This window comes from Pseudopipra pipra, chromosome 5, assembly GCF_036250125.1.
Source record: "Pseudopipra pipra isolate bDixPip1 chromosome 5, bDixPip1.hap1, whole genome shotgun sequence".
Lineage (NCBI taxonomy): Eukaryota > Metazoa > Chordata > Aves > Passeriformes > Pipridae > Pseudopipra > Pseudopipra pipra.
This window is the reverse complement of record NC_087553.1, coordinates 41,867,955-41,889,225: the sequence shown is the minus strand read 5'-3', so window position 1 is coordinate 41,889,225 and position 21,271 is coordinate 41,867,955. Positions and strand designations below refer to the sequence as shown.

The following is a 21,271-nucleotide window of genomic DNA, read 5'->3' as shown; positions in this document are numbered from 1 at the left end:
TCTGAGCAAGTACAGTTGCATTTCAATTTGTCCTCTCACCTCAGTGTTTCTTCCTGGTGCAAAGCAGTCAAGTGTTGTCCTGTATATATGGTTCCCTGTGACCATATGAAGTAGCCATTGTTAGGCAGCAGGGCAGTAAAGCAGAGAACAGGCTTATAAAACAGGAATTCAGTCCTTAGACATGTGACACAGCTTATTCCTGTGGAAAGGTTTAACTCAAGCTCAGTAACAAAGTTAGGAAGTTTGAGAGGCAGTTTATTTTTTCCTTCTCCAAAAGTGCAGCAGTGAACAGGGTCCTCTGGAAGGGCACTTTCTAAACAGACATTCAAAACAGCAGAAATATGCTCACAACATGCTACAGCAAAGTATGCTCACATACAGAGAGAGTAATACAAAGAAAATTAATTTTAATCAAATCACAACAAATGAGAGCTGTTTCATTATGTTGAAATATTGTATTCAGCTTGTTGAATCAGTCTCAAATTTAACTTTATTGAAAAGGTATTATAACCTGCTTTGGCTGTGTGCTTCCATGTATGTGTCTCTGTTACAGCTTTATTCCTCAAAATGAAGTCCGGTTTACTGGGCTGATGCTGGGTAAGCTGTATTCACTTATGCTGAAGTGATGATAATGTTTTTTGGTTTAGGGTAACATAATGAAGTTATTAACTGCATTTCTCTCTGTATAGTATCTACCTTACCAGATCAGATCACTAAAAGTTCACAGCTCTATTTTCACTAATAATGATTTTTAAAAAAGTAAAAAAAAAAAAAAAAATTATCACATTTTATCTAAACCCAACTCTGTACCAGTAAGGCCCTTTATTTAAAACTGTACATTTAACATGAATGCCTTTGGTAACGAGGTACAGGTACAGCCACAGTCAAATAACACATGAAATGGAATATCCCAAAAGACCATTTAGTTTTAAAATAACTTAGTTGGAAATTAGATCTGAGTAAGAGTCCAAGTTCCTTCATAGTGGTTTTTTAATCAAAGATAAGAATTAACACTGTTCATTTGAAGCTCTTATGCTTTATGGCAACAGTTATTGAGCCTCATTATAAAATGCTTTACAGGTATGTGCAGATAGCAAGAGTATTAATTTGGGTAAAACATCAGGTTACTCATACTGACTAATCTACATCTGCATCAATTCTGTCAATTTTCATATTACTTATTAGGCAAAAAGTAAATTTCAAAAGAAAGTTTCCTTCTTATGGCTTAAGATTGCTTTAAGAAAAGACTGCGTAAGAGTTACACATCTGTACCCATAACAAAGTTGTTTTCTATTAAGGAGCAACAGAATGCACATTACTTGCACTAAAACTTAATTCAAGCAGAAACTTGACATATGACCCAGATTTGCTAGAACTGTTGAGGGTTTAATGTGCAGCTATTTCACACTGGCCTCCATACCACTACCAAAACAAAATTTAAACAAAGAACAAGTCTAAGTTGCTAGAATTCTCTGAGCAAAACACTACATACATGAGCTTTAGGTTTAGCTCAGTGTGCCAGAGAACACTTGAAAACAACTTTGGGTTTTTTTCTAAAGACAAAACAGTTTATGAAGGATACCAATGGGCAATGCTAAGGTTTAAGAAACAAAAAACCAGGATAAAGCTATAGTTGTAGTTAAGGAAAAAAAACCCCAGTCCTGAGTATTTGAAAGCATGGAAGTAGTTTGCATATCCAAAAACTTCTGTGTTCATACAGATGCTCCAGCTGAAAAGTTACCTTTCAAGCAATTTTTTTCCCCTCAAAATATTTGGTCACTTTTAGAGATTTAAAATAAAAGGTCTATAATATCTAACCTGGAGACCACCACAGAAGTTTGCAGCTATAAGCTACATGAAGGACAACTGGGGTATGCACCTTCACAGTTTTGAAAGAGTCATACTTTGTGGCCTACTTAATGATTACTTACTACAAGGTATTATGTGACAGAAGCTGAAATAATCATGCTCTAGCGGGGTAAGAGATGTGAAATAACTAACTGAAAACTAAATAATTTCGCCACACTTTGTTTGACAAGGGAACAATTATCTTGCTGATAACACAGTTTATTTGCCCACAAGCAACAGGAACTTGTCTTGCAGAAGATCCACAATTCAGTGTTTCGACAATGAATCTTTACAGAAGTAGTACGGTAATGGAAGTTTGGGTGTTTTTCAAGATCTAGAAAGATACTCAAGTTTGGGTACATGTGATGGCTGCATTTCAAATAAGCCTAATCAGAAGGTTGAAAAGACAGCATACTTTCAGAAGGAAACAAAGTGATTTCCGACGTGTAGACCTTTGGTGTGAAGGCCACTTATTGCAGGTTCCAAGTAGTCATGTCTCAACCAAAAAGCAACACTGTGAAGCACTTAAACTGCCTAAAATAGCTCTCTTAGCCTAATGTCTAGTGAGCAATGATTCTGTGATTTACTTTTAGCTAGTTTGCTTTCAAAATAAATTACCTTCAAGAATCTAATCAACATAAGATGTTAGACAATTTAAGACATTTGGAAGTTAAAAACAGATCAACTCTACTGTGGTGCCCTGGTTGTTGGATTTTGTTTATTTTAGTATTACTTCTGTTTGTGTATTAAAAACAGACTTAAGAGTTAGCTCAAAGCACAGGCACACTTACTTGAATACTTACTAGCCTCAACACTCTCTTGTTTAAATTAACTAGGAAGCCTATCTTAAACAATAAGAGTTTTTTCAGTACCCCATTCCACCATTTCAAACTAAAAGGAGCCTGACATTACATTCTTGTTTGCAAGCTACCAAAGCTACAAAATTCATTGGTCTCATTTGAAGTTGTCTCACTGAAAGAGACTACTTAGCAAACGGATTTTAATTCTGCACAAGACACTTGCTAGTCAGATCCTACAGTTTTGACTAATGCCTTCCTACTCTATTTTGGGCTAGTTTGCTATTGTCATTAACAGCTTTGAGCTCGATACAGGAAACCTATAATAAAGTCTGTGACACTGAATATGGGTGAGCATTACTGTGCAATAGCACCTGCCTATCTAACCTGACTCAAATACACGCTTACTGATTTTTTAGAACAAAATAAACTGTTCAGATTCATAGGCATAGGTATACCTCTGTGCCTGTGATATGAAAAGGTACTTGAAAGACAAAGGTGATAATCAACTATTTGAGCAAGACAGATTAGCTGTGTCTAACGATTTACAGTTAGAGTTCAGCTGTAAAATATACATATTGCACAAGGCAACCAGCTAAAGACAAGGGGTTTTCTTCCAAACAAGGTTTGAAAAGCCCATTAAAAGTCTTCCAGCTGTGATCAGCAAGAGTTAACAGAGACAGACCTGCTGCAGCCACTGGAGAAACTGGTCAGTAGGAGCTGATTGCAAGAGGCTCTTGATGGTCTTATAAGGACTGTGTAGAAAACCTCCGAGCACGTACGCCGTGATTGCTGAACATGAGCCGTGGGTCAAACCTGTACCTATAGGAAGGAACAGTCAAGCCTGAGCTAGTTGTCCTGCAGTGACCAGCACTTCTAGAAAAAGCTTATTGCTAGAATAGCTCTGGTACAAGGCTACTGAGTAGTTGCTTTCTCAACTGTATGCAGTAGCAACAATTTCTGTCTGTAAGGAGTCTTAGGCAACCAAGGAGGGGATGGTCTCCAAAGAAATAAATACTAGCTACAATGTACCAACAGCCTACAGGCACGTATAACAAACACTGAGGAGCTGCATTCTAACAAAGCTTTGCTGCCCCAAATTACAAACTTCTGTAGCACAACTGTAAGGACATTTTAAATAGTGCTTAAAAAAGCTTTGGTGTAAATGATAACTGACTGAGTTTTGAGGTAAGAAGTGCTATTTACTTTCAACAACTGACTAATACATACAGCTTAAGTCCTGCAGGAAATGCTCTTGCTAAGAGCATCTCCAGGACCAATCAGAGCAAGTATTTGGAAAATGCCTGCCTGTAGAAACCAGCAGAGCTTTTCCTGGTTTGCAGGCAAACCCAAGGTCACTGCCTCTGACTACTCAGCACAGCTGTAGTCTTCAGCTGTTCTAAGTCAACAATGGCTGACAACATTAAAGTAGTAGTAGTCATACCATCAAAGTTATGTTTGGTAAGTTAAATTAAAATAGAGATTAAGCATTAAAAAAATAGAAGCATCAAGAAAACGTCTCTATTAAAAGCAGTACTTACATCAGTAATATATTCCATCACAAATACCCTCTATAAAAGCTTAATTTTAAGAATATACAGTTATATTTAAAAGTACGATAATAATTAAGTGGAGCAGTGTTTACCCGGGATCAAAGACACCTGGTGTTCGGCAAGTTGCTCCTGAACAGGACTGCAGCATCATTAATCGATAGTTCATCTTTTCTAGAATTTCTTGATCAATTGTTTTAGCAATGTTATTGATCTGGTGTGGATCTGCAGTCAAGTTGTACACTTCCACAAACACCTGTCGAAGAAAGTTCTTGCACTGTATTAAGTCCTGAATGCTAACTAACATTTAGTCATATTATTTGGGAAAAATGCTTTATGGCAGCACAGTCTCAAATGTTATTTTGAGCTCCACTGCAGCAGCCCCACACATAAGGTATGTTTAGCCATGCAGCTAAGTGGTCAAAGACAGTGTGCAAGCAAAGCAGAAGTGTTGAAGTAACACAGGATTGTTGGAAAGTTTTCACTTTCATGTGAAGGACTCACCTGCTTCACTGCAGATTCTTTTCCAACACATAAATGGAACCTGTCTTATGACTGTAAGACCACAGTAAGAAACCAAGGCCAAGATGGCTGTCTTTTCACTAATGGATCTCAAAATACACACTTTTATGACCATCACATCACCATTCTAGGTTCATCAGATACTCAGAGCTGTCAGACCCAAACAGGTGTCTTGACTTCATGTACAAAATATGCTGAACACAAGTATGCTATAGCCACAAAAAAGAAAAGCTTATTCTGTATGTGTGTGCTTTGAGGTTTGTCTGGAGGATTTTAGGGCCGATTTGGTTTTTGGGACATTAAATCTCTAGACCATTCTGTGGGACAAATACTGGTCAGACATACGTCAAGAATTCAGCTGCTGTTTTGTCTGTGCTAGAGTAGGAGGCCTGACCGCAGATGACATTGATAAAAATTGGTTGAGTTGTGTCTAACATAGATAAAGACATATCTGGACAGACTTTGGCTGCAGGCTTTTACAAGGTTCACTGCAAGGTCATAACTGTCACATTGCAGCACCTTCCCAATACTGTTGGTCTTACTTTAGCACTTTAGCTAACCCAGGTAAGCAGTGACCCAAAAATGCCACAGCCACACCTCCTCAGTAGGAAAAAAAAAAACAAAGTGACATGAAGTGTATTATTGAATCAACTTGGGAGTCTACTTTTACCAAGAAAGCTGCAAAACTTATTTAACTTGATCATGAGTTGTCAGAAAGCGGAAAAACAAAGGGTGGGGTCTGCTAATTGGCATTTTGGTCTCCTGTACAGTTTTTCACACTATCTAACTGCAAAAGCATCTTGTGGGATTTACTCCCTTGGTTTAAGTTGCTCATTGTAGACCACCATAAAATGTGTTTGTGGTGCACAATTACTGGGGATACCTGCTGTTCATGCTGTTATTGCACATCTGCTGACAATACAGCAGATCTGTGACCCAGCTGCCTCAAACCCAACATGCTCTAGAAATAGAGCAGCTGTGTGCAAATGGGCACAAGTAATGATCAGCTGTGTAACACACCACCTTTTGTGTGTACAGTGTGTGCTCCCCTAGTGAGATCTGTACAGTTTCTGAAGGGGGGACACTAGGTCCTTTATAACCAAACAACTTATGATAAGCACAGTTGTAACTTGAGTACCCAAACAAATGAGTAATAGAAGACAAATTATTAGCCTGGAATTTCAATTCTTCACAGGTAAAAAAGTTGCAGCTGAACATAAACACACCAGAGGTACAGTGGAGCAGAAAATATTTGTAGAGAAGAGACTGCCATATGGAACTAAGCTAAGAGAGAGAACTGAACTCGGTCCAGCAAAGCTCCCTGAGAGGCTGTTAGGTAATACCAGAAGGTGATAATCAGAGTTTAGGCCTCATTTCCTTCCCACACAGCCCCTTTTCTTTTTTTTTCTTTTTCTTTTTCCCAGAACCTCACTACAGTTTTGGTCAAACATTCTCACCAGGAGATAACTTTACCCTGCAAGCAATGCTAGTCTGCTTTTCAGGGTACTTCACAGAAACCCTGAGAGCTGATAAGACAGACACTCACACAGCTGTGAACAGCTGACATCTGCTAGTCAGACAGACTTACCTCCCGGTCATCAAACTCACAGTACTGCAGATCCCAGGAAGTTGACAGTGTCCTTACACAAGCATACGTGTTGTTATAGGAATCTTCACAGACGCAGTCTGGGAAGCAGTGCTGTGAAGTGAGCAGTGAACAAAAACTTCAGAGCAGGAGAAGGTGGTGAACTAGCAATCCTTTTCCTAGAGACTATACTATACTCATGCCAACAGCAGTTAACTGACAAACACCCAGATCTTAATTTAATACACACAAGTCTCCACTGGGGATTTTAAGCAAAAACTCAGCTCTTCTGAATTTGAGAAAGTGTTATTAGAGCCAGTATAATTAAGTGCATTATGTACAGGAAGCTAATGTACATACACTGAACAGAACAGCACAACACACTACTAAAGACAACACCAAAGACATGCTTTACTTAAGTAAAGCAAAGCAAACCTGCTTTGATTCAAAGAGTAGCTAGTGACTGAAATAATAGTCACAGACAAGAATTGTGCAACAAGGTCACTGCAAGTTTAGAAAGAACATTTTGTCACTGCCACACACTTGGCTAAGCCCACACCTTCCTGCATCTTTCTCCAGCCCTGGGGCCCAATAGATTCCTTTTGAAAGGGTTGCTGTGATCTCCATGGTCATATGGAGATGTTAGTTCCACATGGCTGGATGTCTCCCTCCAATTCTCAAATGCTGCAGAGGACCTACAGAGCTCCAATTTACCAAGACACTTGGATTATGTACCAGAACCAGGTTAGCCCATACAGCAAACAGGTTTAATTCAGCAGCTATTTCCTAACATTAACAGATCTTGTCTTGCTTACTGTGACTCCGGGTCCTAGGCCAGGACAGGTAGGATCACTGCCATTGTATCCTTCTCCTTGGTACTCCACCAGGAAGTCTGATCTCCATGTGACATTTTTGTCTCCTCTCTACAACAAGAGGTTAACACAACTTAGTTATTTGCTGCACTGTGAAACAGAATAAATTCTCCATGTTTGGTATAACACTAACACTTCCCACTATTTACAAGGCAAAGTCAGTCTTAAATAATTGACTTTAAGGTTAGAATGTCTTGTGTAACTGGAAGACAAGAATTCAATTCCAAAAATATTAGTACACCTTCTTGTGAGGGTCTAAAAATGCTATCTTCAATTTATAAAGGATCATGCAGTAATACCAAGTAGGAGCCACATGGCCAGATATAATCCTGCAGACAATATCCCTGTAAACGAGGCTGTTTCTCTTTGATTTATATCACACTACCACAACAGATGCAAAAAGATACCCCAGCCATAAGAAAAGATAAACACCTTTAAGAAACAATTAAGTTTTACGCTGGTCAATTTGTAGCTGCATTTTAAAAGACAAAGGAGATGAAACTGTAAATTTAATATACAGCAGCATCTCAGCCATATGCAGCAAAACACTGAATTTCAGTTTTGATTCCATCAGTTTAAACTAGGTGCTTTTTACCTGCTTCTGTCTAAAGAACAGCTTAAGGTTTTGGATACAAGGTTTTAAAGCAAAGCACAGTTTTAAATCTGGATGATCTTTCCAAGCTTACTTTCCAAGTAAGCTGCCTTCAATTTATAGACTAAATTTAATTAAAACTAAACAGATCAACTGCAAGCAGCTTTATTTAAATAGGCTTCTGCTCACCTATTGGAAAGGTCAAGTTTACTTTATAAAACCACATGCATTTTTCCAGAGTTTGGCAGGAAACACTAGTTCTACTGAAAATGAAGTCAAACTAAAGATTTAATAAGAACAGTCTGCTGTTCTCCTATGTCTATGCAGAGAAATGCTAAGAAAAGGGGAAAGAGGATGCAAGGTGGAAACAACTCACAGGCTTCAAAATAGAAATTACTACAAATGGCAGGATTAGCCAAAGGATGAAACAACTTTCTATTATAAAATGATCGCAAAGTTGTAGTGCTTATGAAAATACATCTGCATTTAAACAACATACCCACTTTTTCCACTAATCTATGAACATCCCATGTGAACATTATATCAAGGGAAGAATCTGGGTTATGAGTTAAGCTAGTCTATCAAAGGAAGTAGTATTCACTTTGAAGAATTACCCCTGCAAGAATTATCAGTTACTATCCCTGTTCATCTACTTACCAACAGTGGCAACAGTGACATCCCATCCATCTGGGTTTTATTCAAGTCATATCCCGCAATATCCAGAATAGTGGGACCCAAATCAATATTTGCAACAAGCATCTGCAGAGTGAGAAAAATATAACTTCAGAAGATCAGTATCTAACAGATGTAATAATAGGACTTTGGTATTACAAGTATTTGTAAATTTAGGTACATCTAAACACTACTTAATTTCATCTTTATAGGCTAATGGACCCTGTGGCATTCAAAAAGCAACGGCAGGTACTTTGGAAAGTTGAGTTCAAAATTCATTTTCTCTGTAGCTTGCAAATGCTTAATTTCACTGATTCAAGGAAGAACAGATAGCTTTTTATAATGAGGTCTCTGCACTTTCTACCACTGTGTATTTAATTTCATTGATATATATATATATATATATATATGCAGGAGGATAAACTATTACCTGAAGTTGATAACTGTGAAACAATATTAAAAATAAATCTATACTCTTGATTTCACTTCTTTCTTACCGTGTTTGTCTGATTTGGTTTTATCCCTGGTCCTCGAACTAGCAGTGGAACTTTGATATCAAACTCATAAAGCTGCCGTTTGTCTATTGGCAAAGAAAACTGGCCTATACAACAGAAAAATGGAAAAAGTTAAATGACTGCTTCTTTCATATTTTACAAGTCTTTTGTTACATAGAATCACAGAATGGTTTGGGTTGGAAGGGACCTCAAAGATCACCTAGTTCCAAACTCCCTGCTGCGGGCACATAATTGCCAGCAGCCAATTTTTAAAGAAGTCAGAAGAGGTTCTTAACCTGAACTGCATTAACAAATTGGAGGACAGGAACAGACAACTCCAAAGTATAAGCCATATCTTAAAAAGTTTAAGAGCTTACATACTGCACTTTTAGTTGTACAACATGATACAGATAGGTCTTCAACAGATTTTTATCTTATGCCAACTCTTCCTACAGAACATAAAGACCCTTCCTCCATTTCTGTTCTAATTTTATGTATACCAGGATACACTGGTAGAGATTAATGCTGAAAACCACAACCAAACAAAACCCAAGCAAACTATAAAATCACCAAACACCCCACACTGCAACTCCAGATTGTTTTGCAACTCAAATCAGTACTTCTTCTGCCTACAGTTTTCCAGAGCTGCTTTTCCATTTTCTGGAGTGGTCATGAGGGTGAAATGTTACGTGATTCCTGGATCTTCTACAAATATTCAGTAAGCAGTAAAAATTTTACCAGTGTGGAAGCCATTGTCTGATGTGTAAAAGATATATGTGTTGTCTAATTCTCCATTCAGTTCCAGTTTCTTCACTAGTTTCTCTACCAGATCATCTACTGACAGCAGAGTTTGCCACCTATACAGAAAAAGTACTTCATATTAGAGTATGAAAAATTTAGAATAATTCTGACTGCAGGTAGGCCATTCATATCCTGCTTCCAGTTAACAGTGTATGCACTGTAATTGAATTATTTTGCTTACGAATTCTGAAAACAAACTTCATAGACTACTACACTGTTCTTTTTGAGGCTGCAATTAAAGATAGAAATAAGATTGTTTGTCTTGAGTTCTTGTTAATTTTATTTTGTAGTGTCTGCAAAAGACACCAAAATGCCGATTACTTCTTATCTGGCGACAGTGAAGACCAACTTTGAAGCAACAATGATCTCCTGCAAGGTCAGTTGTTATTAGTTCTTTATATGTAGTTTAATATTAAAATGCAAGACTGCCATGAATTCAGCTGTCTATAAGAGATACTTTCTGTTTGAAAACTATAACAGCTATTTTGTATTACTCATGTAATGTCAGGGTCCACTATTTCAGGGTATCTAAAGCCTTCAACAGCTACAAGTTCTTTTTTTCTTTGTCATGGGGTTTGCCACTGAGAAAAGCGACTGCTTCCATAAGCTTCCACAGAGTAGTATTATGCTGAATTAACTACAGCTATTCAATACTCGGATGCTGTTTTCTCCAGGCTTTATTTAAGATTTTGTTGCATAATTTTACCTTCAGGTTTTATAAAGCAAGAGCCTAAAAAATCTTGCTTTTCCATCTCCAAAGTCCCTGATAACTGCTCAAAATGAAGTTCAACACTTAAACTAATCTTTATTTCAGAACTTTTCAAGAAAATACACCTGCAGTCAAAGCAAATGCTCTTCATTTCTATTAAAAAAGGAAACAAGTCATATCTAGACATTACTCTCCACATCCCCTTTTATAAAAAGGAATCAAGCACCGCCCTTGGCGAGGCAGGTATTCCCATGTAAGACTACAAGCCGAGGTTAATAAATCAGATTAGCTGGCAGACAGATCAATCACATTCGATGTACATTAGGCAAGAATCCAGAATTAAGTGAAGTAGAAGGTAAGGCCATTTTTTAAATAAAAACCTCTAGTGCACTGAAAGAAAAGCAGTAGAAAAACAAAGTGTGATTGGTCTTTTTTGCGATAAATAGTGGCACCATTTGTGAATAAAATATTTCTGAAGTCAATGACAAGTTCATTTGCAAAAAGTAAACAAAGTCAGGTTGGCTGAGACAGATGCCAGAGAACTATGAGAGGTAATATGATTTTGATTGTCAGACTTACTACAACATTTTTAAAAACCCACACTTTTTTAAAAAAATTACAAGTTCTGATCAGAAATCTTTGACAACAAGAAAATTCTTACCGCTTTCTATAAGCATCATCAAGAAACTGTATTGAAGAGTTAGTCATTGGAGTCTTTGCTTGTCGAATTAACCAGTGCTTGTTCTAAAGGGAAAAAATAGAAAAGATTAGTGTAGGAGAGAAATATCAGGTTTTAAATCTTTCTTAGACCAATTAAAATAGAAATTATTCCTGTGAAACAGCCAGGCAATGCTACCAAACTGACCTGACTCAGATTTACATGAACCAACAGGGAAGATCAAAGTTTCAAGAGCAGAATGTATTACATTATGCTCAGCCCTTGATGAGAAGAAAATAGCTATGGATCTTTTCAAAGCAGTTCAGGGAAGAAAACTGTGAAAGGATTTAGGAATGCTCTCCTAGAGGTAAAAGTGTGATAGCCGGAGACAGGTCTGATGAAAACAATCTAAAGTATTGAGCATCTTTGTAAGATTGGACTTGGTTGTCAGTGATGGACCTTTGCGACTAAGATTAATGAGCATCCTAACGAGTAGAGAGGTGGGAAGAAACTCCTGCATCAAAAGCAATTGGAACTACTTAAGTCATAGACAGGGGAGGACAAATATCTGTAACAGTGACACTATCAGATTCTTGGCAACCTATGAACTTGGGGCTGGATACTATGGAGAGGAGCAGAACATTACCATTTTATTTGGATTTTGACTTCAAAACAGGAGCATTTATTTAGCTGCAGCATCATCGATTCTTCTAGCTGGATCCCCAACTTTCAGAAACAGCCCCTCCCTTTCTCCCCTCATCCACCCCCCCCAAAGTAATGAAGACTATGTAATTCATATGAAACATGATACTCCCACACTGAAGCACCAGTCTGAACCGGGTCAGCTGCTGTACAAATACAAGGGAAGGTCTGTTGTGAACAACCTGAAGGTTAATATTAGTGAGAATCAAAACAAAGAAGAAAGTCATGTCAATGCAGCTTTACACTTTTTCATTTAGTAGGTCAGAGATGACCCACACATCATCCTCAGCTTGAGCCTGTATTTAGCTGGTCCCTCCTCTCAGTAGAGCCTCTTGTTATGCAATTTCCCTTCTGTCACGAGCAAATGACTCTGAATGAGCTCAGGCTTTAGGGACTCACAACAAAGCGACTCATCTCCTGCAACTATTCAGTTCCCCTGTTTTTTGTTCTTGACAATCAAAGGAAAGCTTTTTGGCATAAAGACTTAATGCCATGTCCACTTTATTTTAATTCAGTTGTATTCAGATTCTCTTATACAGTAGTTGTAAAACAATTTTCTGGTGAGACACCATGTCGCTATCTCAACAAGAAACACAGCATAATCAACAACAAACATCTGGGACTTGTGTGTTGGTTGAGAGAGGAAAAAGGGAATACATCACAAATCTTATCTCCAGCTCAGCAGAAGTTCTTGCAAGAACAGAGGAGCTGGCAACATCATCTGTGCACCAGCCACTTTTCACAAGGGTGTACTTAGGATAGGTGCTTCATAAGGCTGGAAAGTCACCAACTGCAGTAGAATCCTCCTCTTTCACTTGAGTATTTTGTTTTTCCTACCTTTCTCTGAAATTTCAAAAACTTCAGACAGAACCTAAACACCTTTGTGGATTTCAATAAACTTCACACTGACTCAGAGTCCTCAAATATGCTTCCCTGTCAAGTGTCTCAGCACTTACATACAAAGCTGTCCACCAGTCCTGCTGCCTCTCTATGTTCTATTCTCAGAGAAATTTTAGGAGATTGAGACAGCATACCATATATTGCCAGCAGAACCTGAACACAGCTGTGCTCTGATTTTGCCTGAAAAACAATGCATGCAAGAGAAATACCCAACACGTATCTTAACTTCTCTCTCAGAACAGCTTAGATAAAACACTCATTTGGATATTTAACAGTCCTGCTTGGGAACCCAGACAGGTGCCCATCATTCCCTACAGTTCATAGCTGAGGATCCAAAGCAGAAATTCAAGTCAGATTCTGAGCAGTGATGTACACAAGAGCTTAACTCCTATTTTTCATGCAGAGATTCTGCCTAAATGCCTCCTTTTAGTAGCCCTTGCCCATATACTGCATAAGTAAGTGAGGCAATATTCATTTAGGAGTCAAGACTGTACAATGCAAGACTGTCCAGCAAGCATTACAACATCAGTGAGGATCTGAGCCTATGTACATGTTTACTGCTACTGCAGGAATCATGTTTGCCCTAGAAACAGTGAAGCTCAAAGAAGAGTTAGGCTTCAAGACTACAGCACTGCCAACTGCAGAAATGCACATTGTTAATGACCTTAGCTACTGTGTCTAGGAGGGAGGGTAATGCTACTCTGTTCCTATAAGAAAACTGCTGTTTCCACAGATACTAATTACCAAACATTAAGTCTATTGTTTTGCTTTGTGTGATACAGGCATATGCAGAGCTTTTGCACCACATAAGGGAGCTCCACACTGTATACTAGCTCCTGACTTCACTGACCAAGTTATTTCTAAGTCACTATTTTAAAAGCACTCAATTATTACAGTAGTGGAATCTAAGCCAAAGTTCAGGATCCTTTTACAAAGGAAAAGATCCCAGTCTGATTCTTACTCTCTAGTTTGAAACTTAAAAAGTACGGCTGAAGTATTTATTACTGCCTGCAGCCCTTTTCTCCCCTTTCATTCATGTTTTTATATCATACTGATAAGTACATGGTCATTTTGCAAGCTACAATCCACAGCAAAAAACAAGTTTCATTCTGTATCACATGAGTCACAGTGACCTTAGAAGAAGTACGACTGGGCTCCTGATAGGCATTTAAGCAATGTTATCTCTCAGTCTTGAGATTAGAAGCAAATCTTGAAGTGAAATAATTGAACACTGAACAGTAGTGGGTTCTACATTTTAAACTACTTGAATCAAAAATACAAAACTTCTGTAAATTAGGTATCTCACCAGATGAACTGTGAATTTCACTTATTGGCAGAGTAAGTTGCAGCAGATTAGTGTGAGCTAGACCACAGCTGGCCAAGTTTGCTGGCAGTGGAAGATACTGCCCTGTCCCAAGGATGTCTGAGTTTGTAATATTAGGCTCAGTAATTCTGTTTGCAGGTTATTTCAACAAATGGAAGTTCTCAAAGTCCTTAGTGACCCTGGGGCCTGTGGTTCATGATTTCACTAAGTCCTCCGGTTAGTCTGACATGCTTGTCACCTCAGGGCAGCTTTGCCATGAGCTCAAGGATTGGAACACCCATCCACACCAGCAGATGTGCGTAAGGAATTCAAGGCTCTCAACATTCTTTACCCGGGTCTTTGAGTAGCATACTACCTATGTGTTCTCCCGAACTCCTGGGAATAAGAAAAGAATTTTTTAAGAGCTTCACAAGAATCTGGAAATTGGACAAGGAATTCACTTTTATCCATTTATCAGTTGTAATTCCATTGTACTACCATATAATTTTGTCACTACATTTTTTATTTACAAGATATTGGTATGCAAATATCTTAAAAATCACAATAAATGTATCTGACCCTGACAGACTGATCAGAATCACTAAAAACCAGTAGTCATGGTATTGGCCTATTCTCACTGTTTAAACCATCAAGTTAGGGCACTGCTTACTGCTCTCACAAAGTAGAACAACCTATAGAGATTCTTGCTAGTTAGCTTACCTTGCCATGAATATTAAAATAGTTAGCTTACCTTTCCATGAATATTAAAATTGCTGTTTCTTGGTGCACTGACATTCTGAAAGCTCTTCGTATACTGTGGAGCAGGTGTCCAAGGGGAGTGTGGTGCTGGGGTTGAGATCATCATAAAGAAAGGTTCGAAATTAGATTTGTACTCTAAGAAGTCCAATGACATGTTGGCCTGCAAAGTGTTGTTGGAGGAGAGAAGTCATGCCTCAAAGGAAAACAGTAAGTATTTGAAAAATCCAAACTAAACATTCGTAACTCATTTAGAGCTTGGTAATACTGGGAACTTTTAAACTATTTCAAAAACTTACTGTCTGCTCATCTATAAATGTCTAGAACAGCAGCTCATAATAAAACCAATCCCAAGTGCTCAAGTTAAACAAATAATTTCTCCCACAACTCTGAACAACTTTCTGCTTCAGAACTTTGCATTATTTAAACTTGGAAAGCTCATCAGAAGTTTGTGCCTATTCCAAATATCAACAGAATCCACCTAAACAGGTTTTATCAAGTAACATCAGAGCTTTCTTTAATACAATCAGAATCCTTCTGAGGCTTTCAGATGCCACTTGCTGTTTGACAGGTACCAGTTCAGCAGCTTCAATTGTCTTCAGAAATAGCAATAGTTCTGGGAAATAAAAATGTCACCCCCACTGTTTATAGCATATGCTCATTCTACAGCAAGCTCCTAGATCACAAGGGGTGAAGACAGCAGGTCTGGTGAAGAACAGTGCCAAACTCCACTAGCTCGTGCCACTTCACTGCACTTTCAGTTTCATTTCAGCCTATACACAACTTCAAGTAGCAAGTTAGAAAAGATTGTGAGTTCCACTTTGGTCCTCCCTTGGTCAGCCTTTAAAATTAAAGCTTCAAAGATATTACTCGTAGATGAGTTCTTCAGTATTCAAATCTTACAGCATTTTTCTTTCCTGTCTGATTAGTATACCCCATTTTGGATATCCTTTTTCTTTCTCTAGAAAAAAACAATACACCAGGAATTCTCGCTCTTCCTTCCTCCTAACTTGTACATCTAAGCAAGTAGGGCTTGACTTCAGTTATATGATAACAGAGTTAAGGAAGGATAAGAACCATTCAGAAACCAGTATGATGTAGGTAAACTCACAGAGGTAGCCAACTTTGATTTCATTAGGAGCTTAAACTGCAACATGGGAGGACTGCAGTAGAAAGATTCAGGTGCCCTTAGTCAGGACCAGAAAGCTTGTACATCACATCACATCAAGCAACACAGGAACTCCACACAAGCAATTTATTCCTGTGCACTGCCCAGCAAGTGAATTAAACTCAAACACAGCTCTGAAATGCTGAATACATGTTTGGTAACTACAGGCAGAAAGCAGAATGCAATACACTGAAAATCATAATACACTGCTGTGTCAATACGTAACATACCACAAGTAAGCAGTTTATGCAACAATGACCTGTTGGACAAAATGCTTACGAGCTGCTGAAGGATCAAAAAAACCCAGTACAATGCCAGTAATAGGATAGTCTCACTTCTGGCCTATCAATTCCAATCTAGCTTTAGAGCATGTAAATCTAAATTTAATCAGACAGCTGTTCAGTACCCTAGGAAACATCAATCAGTGCTGTTGCTAGTAAGCAGCTGCCTGTTCTAGCACCCACTGGAACGAAACTCTTCAGGGTCTCCATGAAAGACTACAACACTGCACGAGGAGACATCTCAGAGAAGAACTTTTGCAAGTGCTGCATGTGAGCTCCCAGCAGTACCAACCCATACACTGTAACAGCAAGTCAGATTATGACTCCAGCTTGGCAGGAAGGGGAAACATCCTCCCTTTCCCCCCCAGCTACCACTACTTGCCAAATAGGGCCTTAAGAGAGCTAAAGTAACTCTTCCAACTTTCCTTTAAGTCTTTGAAACCTTTGTTACTTCTCTATTATAGGAGGGTAAAGAGGCGACAAACTCCCTTGGTCAGCTACACATTGCCCTCTCATACTATGAAAGACTGATTAGTCTCTAATAATTCCAAGTTATCAGCCTGATGTAGCTGGAGATTACAATACACTAACACATCATAATACCTAAGAAACAAAACATGCTGTAAAGCTATTCTTACATGCTTAACTTCCTACTGAAATCTTGGCCCAGTTAATCTGTTACAGAAGTTGCATATATATAATGAAACATATCCTTTTATGAAGTAATTTAAATCACTGCCTATGTGTTCCTCATGCACCCCAGCAGTAAGTATTAACCTCTCAGTTAGGCTACTGGCTGGCAAATGGGCAGCTGGAATCCCTTTCCTCTCCAGAGCTCAAACACAAACCTGTCATGTCTAAATATACTCAGAATCTTGCTCTGCTAATTAACGCCTACCCATCATCACGACAGCATAATTGTGCATGTATGAAGTAATACAGCCTAACAAATTATCATCCCACCCTTCCCCAAGCCCTCAGCATGAGGCATTATCTGGTCATAAGCAGCTTCTGTACCAAACGTTGCAAAATTTCTTACCAGGACATCTGTCAGATAATCTACACTGTAGTTCTCACCATGCCTTCGTGCTTTGCCATTTACTGAAAGAGTATAGTTGTAGTACTTTGAATTTTTCTCCTGTGGAAAAGAAAAGTTATATGGATCTTTATACAAAATAACACGTACATTGATCACTTGAAGTAATTGAAGTGAGCTGCCCACAAGCATTTGTCAAAAAGGTTATGAGCATTTGCCATAAGGATACTGCAAGAATTCTCAGAAGTTTCCAACACCAAAACTTATTTTGGTGCTATCTCACACTGCTTTGGCTTTACAAACCAGAGTTTTCAACCAGGCACTCAGTAGGAGTAGCCTTTGTGAAAGCCAAGGATCTGATGTGCAAGAGAAGAAAAAAGGGAAGAAAATTTGCATTTGTTAGATGCTCTTTGCCTGCTCTTTCATGATCAGCAAAGTTAGAATTCAACTAGGATTACAAAACCAAATTGGATTACAAGCAAAATTAAGTATTTATAAAAGAAAAAAAAAGTCACATACCAAAGCATACCAAAAACTCCATCCAGGAGGGACGTGACCTACTCCCCCTGCATCCTCTGCTCCGTACTGAAAAAGACAGACCATGACTCACAGTTTCAATTAGGATGAATAAAAGCTAGAAATTATGTTTCATATTCATGTGCTTTATTCAACACTAGTCAGAAACCATGTTAGGACAAACTCAATTTCAGAATGGGGAAAAACAAATATATACACATATAAAAACACATGTAGAGCCAGTTAAAGAAACTAGGGTTCAATAACTAGAAAGACAGTAACTGAAAGCTTGGTAATCACAAAAAAATTTAAGTGTTATTCCCTTCTCTATTTTCTTGTGAAAATATGCAGAAATCCTGGAGAACACATGGTACGCCATCAGGTAATGAGAAGTGATCAAAACATCTACATGACAATCTTAGGCTTTGTGACAACAGTTCATAAGATACTAGAGAAAATTTCATGTAGACCAACAGCTTCATTCTCCACAAATGGGGGCATAGCCTCTTATCACCTCAGTGCCAAATAATCTACAACAAGCAGCCTTTAAGACAGCAAAAAAGGGAAAGTAGCTGCTGAGTCAGTGCCAAACTCAAAACAGAGGGTGCCTCAGAGCAACACAATGGGTTTTCTCAGGGCTGCCCTCTCCCATCTTCATGGCTTGCCTAACTGCAAGGATGGGAGACTGCTGAGTCAAGGGATGCTCAGAGGAAGACAGTTAAGTTTCCCTTCCCCATGCTGCCTCAGGAACATCAGCAGAAACAAATTCGTGCATTGCTATGAAAATTCAGGTTCCGTTATTCTATTACACCACCAGCATTTTCCACCAAGACATGCAAGGAAAATAATGCTGTTAAGAACCCTGTAACTCATCTAGCTTCAAATCCAATTCCATCACACAAGAGGAATACCTAATTTTAGAGCTTTCAGTGCTGAATTTTACATCTTACCATAAACTACTAGAAACCATAGGCTAGTTAAAAAGAGAAAAAAACAAAAGCACACATAGAAAAGTGATTTAATGATAAAGTGTTGGGTAACTGCTGTAAAGAGCTCTGAAAATATCTGTTCTCTCAATGAATTTACCTCAGTGGACACTTAATTTTTAAAATATCATATTGACTGCTAAAAAAAAAAAAATAGTCCTCTGATGGAAGAGGATATGTCAGTCAGGAATACTGAGACAAATCAATTTTTTTAATGTTATTCTAACATCATGCATGGTCTGGCATTGGTTTGATGGGTTCTTCAGTACCACAGGCCAATCATCTATCCATTTCTTCCAGTCATTAAAATCATCATCTCTAAAAATTAACACATTTGAACGTACTAAAAAAAAGCTTTTGGATTCCATCATTCTTTCAAAATCAACTTTAAAAACATTCTGATACAGAATGATACAGAAACTGAATTTAACCAAATTAGAGATCTGAACTTTACATCATATTTATCTCATCTGAGCAAAGGGAAGCATTCGTCCAAGTTACATCATATTATACATTTTGGGGACCCACCAAATAGAAAAATCACGGAATGTTTTAGAAAGATATACAAATGCAAATAAACTGTAACATAAAAAAAAGAAAGGCACAAAATACCTCATTTAAATACTTCCCAGCAAAGAAAGTTTGATAACCACACATAGATTTGAGCAGCGCTGGGAAGGTGTATGGTTCTTGAATCTTCTGCCATAACTTGCTGCTACAGTTCCCTTCCAGAGTGTTATTAACAACATGATGATTATGTGGATATTTTCCTGTTAAAATGCTAGCTCGACTGGGACAGCAAAGTGCACTGGGAACATACTGGAAAAACAGAATAAAGAGAGATAAGACTGGCATAGTAGAACAATTTTATCTCAAAATTTGTAGTTTTTAAATATCAGCTGACAGGTTGATTAAAATGTTCATCAACGTTAAAACCTACTTCTTTCTGGACAGACAGAATTACGTTCCAAGTATTTTCACTAATGCAAAGCTACACATGAAACCAGTTTCAGGTCTGCAGCACATGCCCTTCAGCCCCCCAATGCAAGATTAGATGTGGTTCTTACACAGGAGCAATTGCCCATTGAGTCACTCCACTATTTTAGCCATGGAGATATACTAGAATATGAAAAGAGTGAAACAGATTTTCATCGTGCATGAAGCTGATGAAAGTTTCAAGTAGCTACTTTTAATGCTTCTCAGTTTGTAATAAAAATATTCAGACTACATGGCTTTACAGCTAAAGGAAGTTAGCACAAGTGTTTTCAGGAAGTGAAACTTTCCTTCACAGATTTTAACATGGCCTTAAGTTATATTCATTTGGAGACCTAAAAGTAGTTAGAGATTGAATTTAAAAACCCCTACAACCACAGGTACAGGCTTCATAAAACTATTACCAGCTTTGAGACCTGAGATGACCTGAGATACAGAGTACACAAATGCATGCAACCTCAGAAGCTCAGAGAGTTAATGCAAACACTTACTGCATTTAGGAAGGTTATTCCCATCTGTGCAATGAGAGCATTAGTCTTCTTTAGGGGAGTCTGGAAAAAAAATACCCAAAGGGTGTCAGCTAAAAAGGCAAGGATGCCAGGTAAAGCAGGGGACTTGAAGCACAGTACGCGAAAGAAGTCCCACTAGCAGAGTTTTCAGGCACCAGGCAGGCAAGACACTAAGTGTCCTTTCCTTCTTGCCGGGGCCTGGAGCGGCCACAGCGGTTGCGCAAGGTGGGCCCAAGGGAGCAGAGGTGCGGGGAGTTTCCAGGGGTACTCGCAGCGGCTGCACTGGAGACGCCCCAGCCCCAGCCCGATCGAGCTCCAATGGCTCTGCAGAGCAGCTCATCCCACCCGTGGAAGCCCCACCGTGTCGCTCCGTCAGCAGGGCAGTTCGGCCCGAGGCCGCGGGAGCCCATGCCCGGGGTCGGGCCGGGCCCAGCCCACCGCCCCTCGCGGCCAGAGCGACCCCGGCCCCACGCCCTGCCCTGCCCAGCCCCCGAGCCCGGTCCCGCCGGCCGACAGCCCCGTATGCGCCTCGGCGGCCGGGCGGCGAGTCCCCCTCTCCCTCGCCGCGCTGCCGCCGGCCCCGCGCCCGCCGCGGCGGGGTTACCATGCCGCCCAGGCAGACATCCTGGTCATCGGTGAGGATCAGCACCACGTTGGGCCTCCGCGCCTGCTGGGCTGCCCGCGCCGGGCTCAGCACCAGCAGCGCGGCCAGCGCCAGCCCCCGGAGCAGCGCGGCAGGGGCCATAGCGCGGCGGGACGGGCGGGCGGAGGGACGGGACAAGGGGGTCGGTGCCTCCCGGCGCCGCCGCCGGTCCCGGAGCAGCAGCGCGCGGGCCCGCCCCGCCCGCGGCATATGACCCAGGAGCGCGAGGGGGGGCGGCGTCACGTGGCCCGGGGACAGCCCCGGCCCCGCCCCGTCGGGCTCGGCCCCGCCCTGGACTGCGCGCGGGGGCCTTTTCCAGCGGGGGCCTTTTCCAGCTGGGACCTTCGCGCTCCACTGCAGGGATGTGTGTAAATGTCT

At 39.8% G+C, this 21,271-nt stretch overlaps 1 protein-coding gene across 2 annotated transcripts; it reads right to left on the bottom strand.

Annotated features, from left to right (window-relative positions):
• Positions 1-238: 238 nt before the first annotated feature.
• GNS (glucosamine (N-acetyl)-6-sulfatase) lies at positions 239-21,118 on the bottom strand. Of its 2 annotated transcripts, none has more exons than XM_064655779.1 (14): positions 20,855-21,118; positions 20,233-20,292; positions 19,361-19,567; positions 17,766-17,831; positions 17,250-17,348; positions 14,757-14,924; positions 11,104-11,186; positions 9,671-9,789; positions 8,936-9,039; positions 8,424-8,525; positions 7,118-7,225; positions 6,306-6,416; positions 4,291-4,451; positions 239-3,467 (listed from the first exon to the last, which is right to left on the bottom strand). In XM_064655779.1, the coding sequence occupies exons 1-14, from the start codon at positions 21,101-21,103 to the stop codon at positions 3,392-3,394; spliced, it is 1,713 nt and encodes a 570-aa protein (XP_064511849.1). In that variant the 5' UTR covers positions 21,104-21,118; the 3' UTR covers positions 239-3,391. The 2 variants fall into 2 exon arrangements, with proteins under 2 accessions (XP_064511849.1, XP_064511850.1); XM_064655780.1 differs by lacking the exon at positions 20,855-21,118 and adding an exon at positions 20,387-20,605.
• Between the last annotated feature and the right edge of the window lie 153 nt (positions 21,119-21,271).

Bases quoted from the DNA above. Each gene is read 5' to 3' on its own strand.
- GNS (XM_064655779.1), bottom strand. From the start codon at position 21,103: ATGCCGCGGGCGGGGCGGGCCCGCGCGCTGCTGCTCCGGGACCGGCGG. The intron at 7,226-8,423 runs GTAAGTAGATGA...CTCTTGTTGTAG, and splicing joins TGTCACTGTTGCCACTGTTG to AGAGGAGACAAAAATGTCAC. The intron at 3,468-4,290 runs GTAAACACTGCT...TCCTTCCTATAG, and splicing joins CCAGGTGTCTTTGATCCCGG to GTACAGGTTTGACCCACGGC.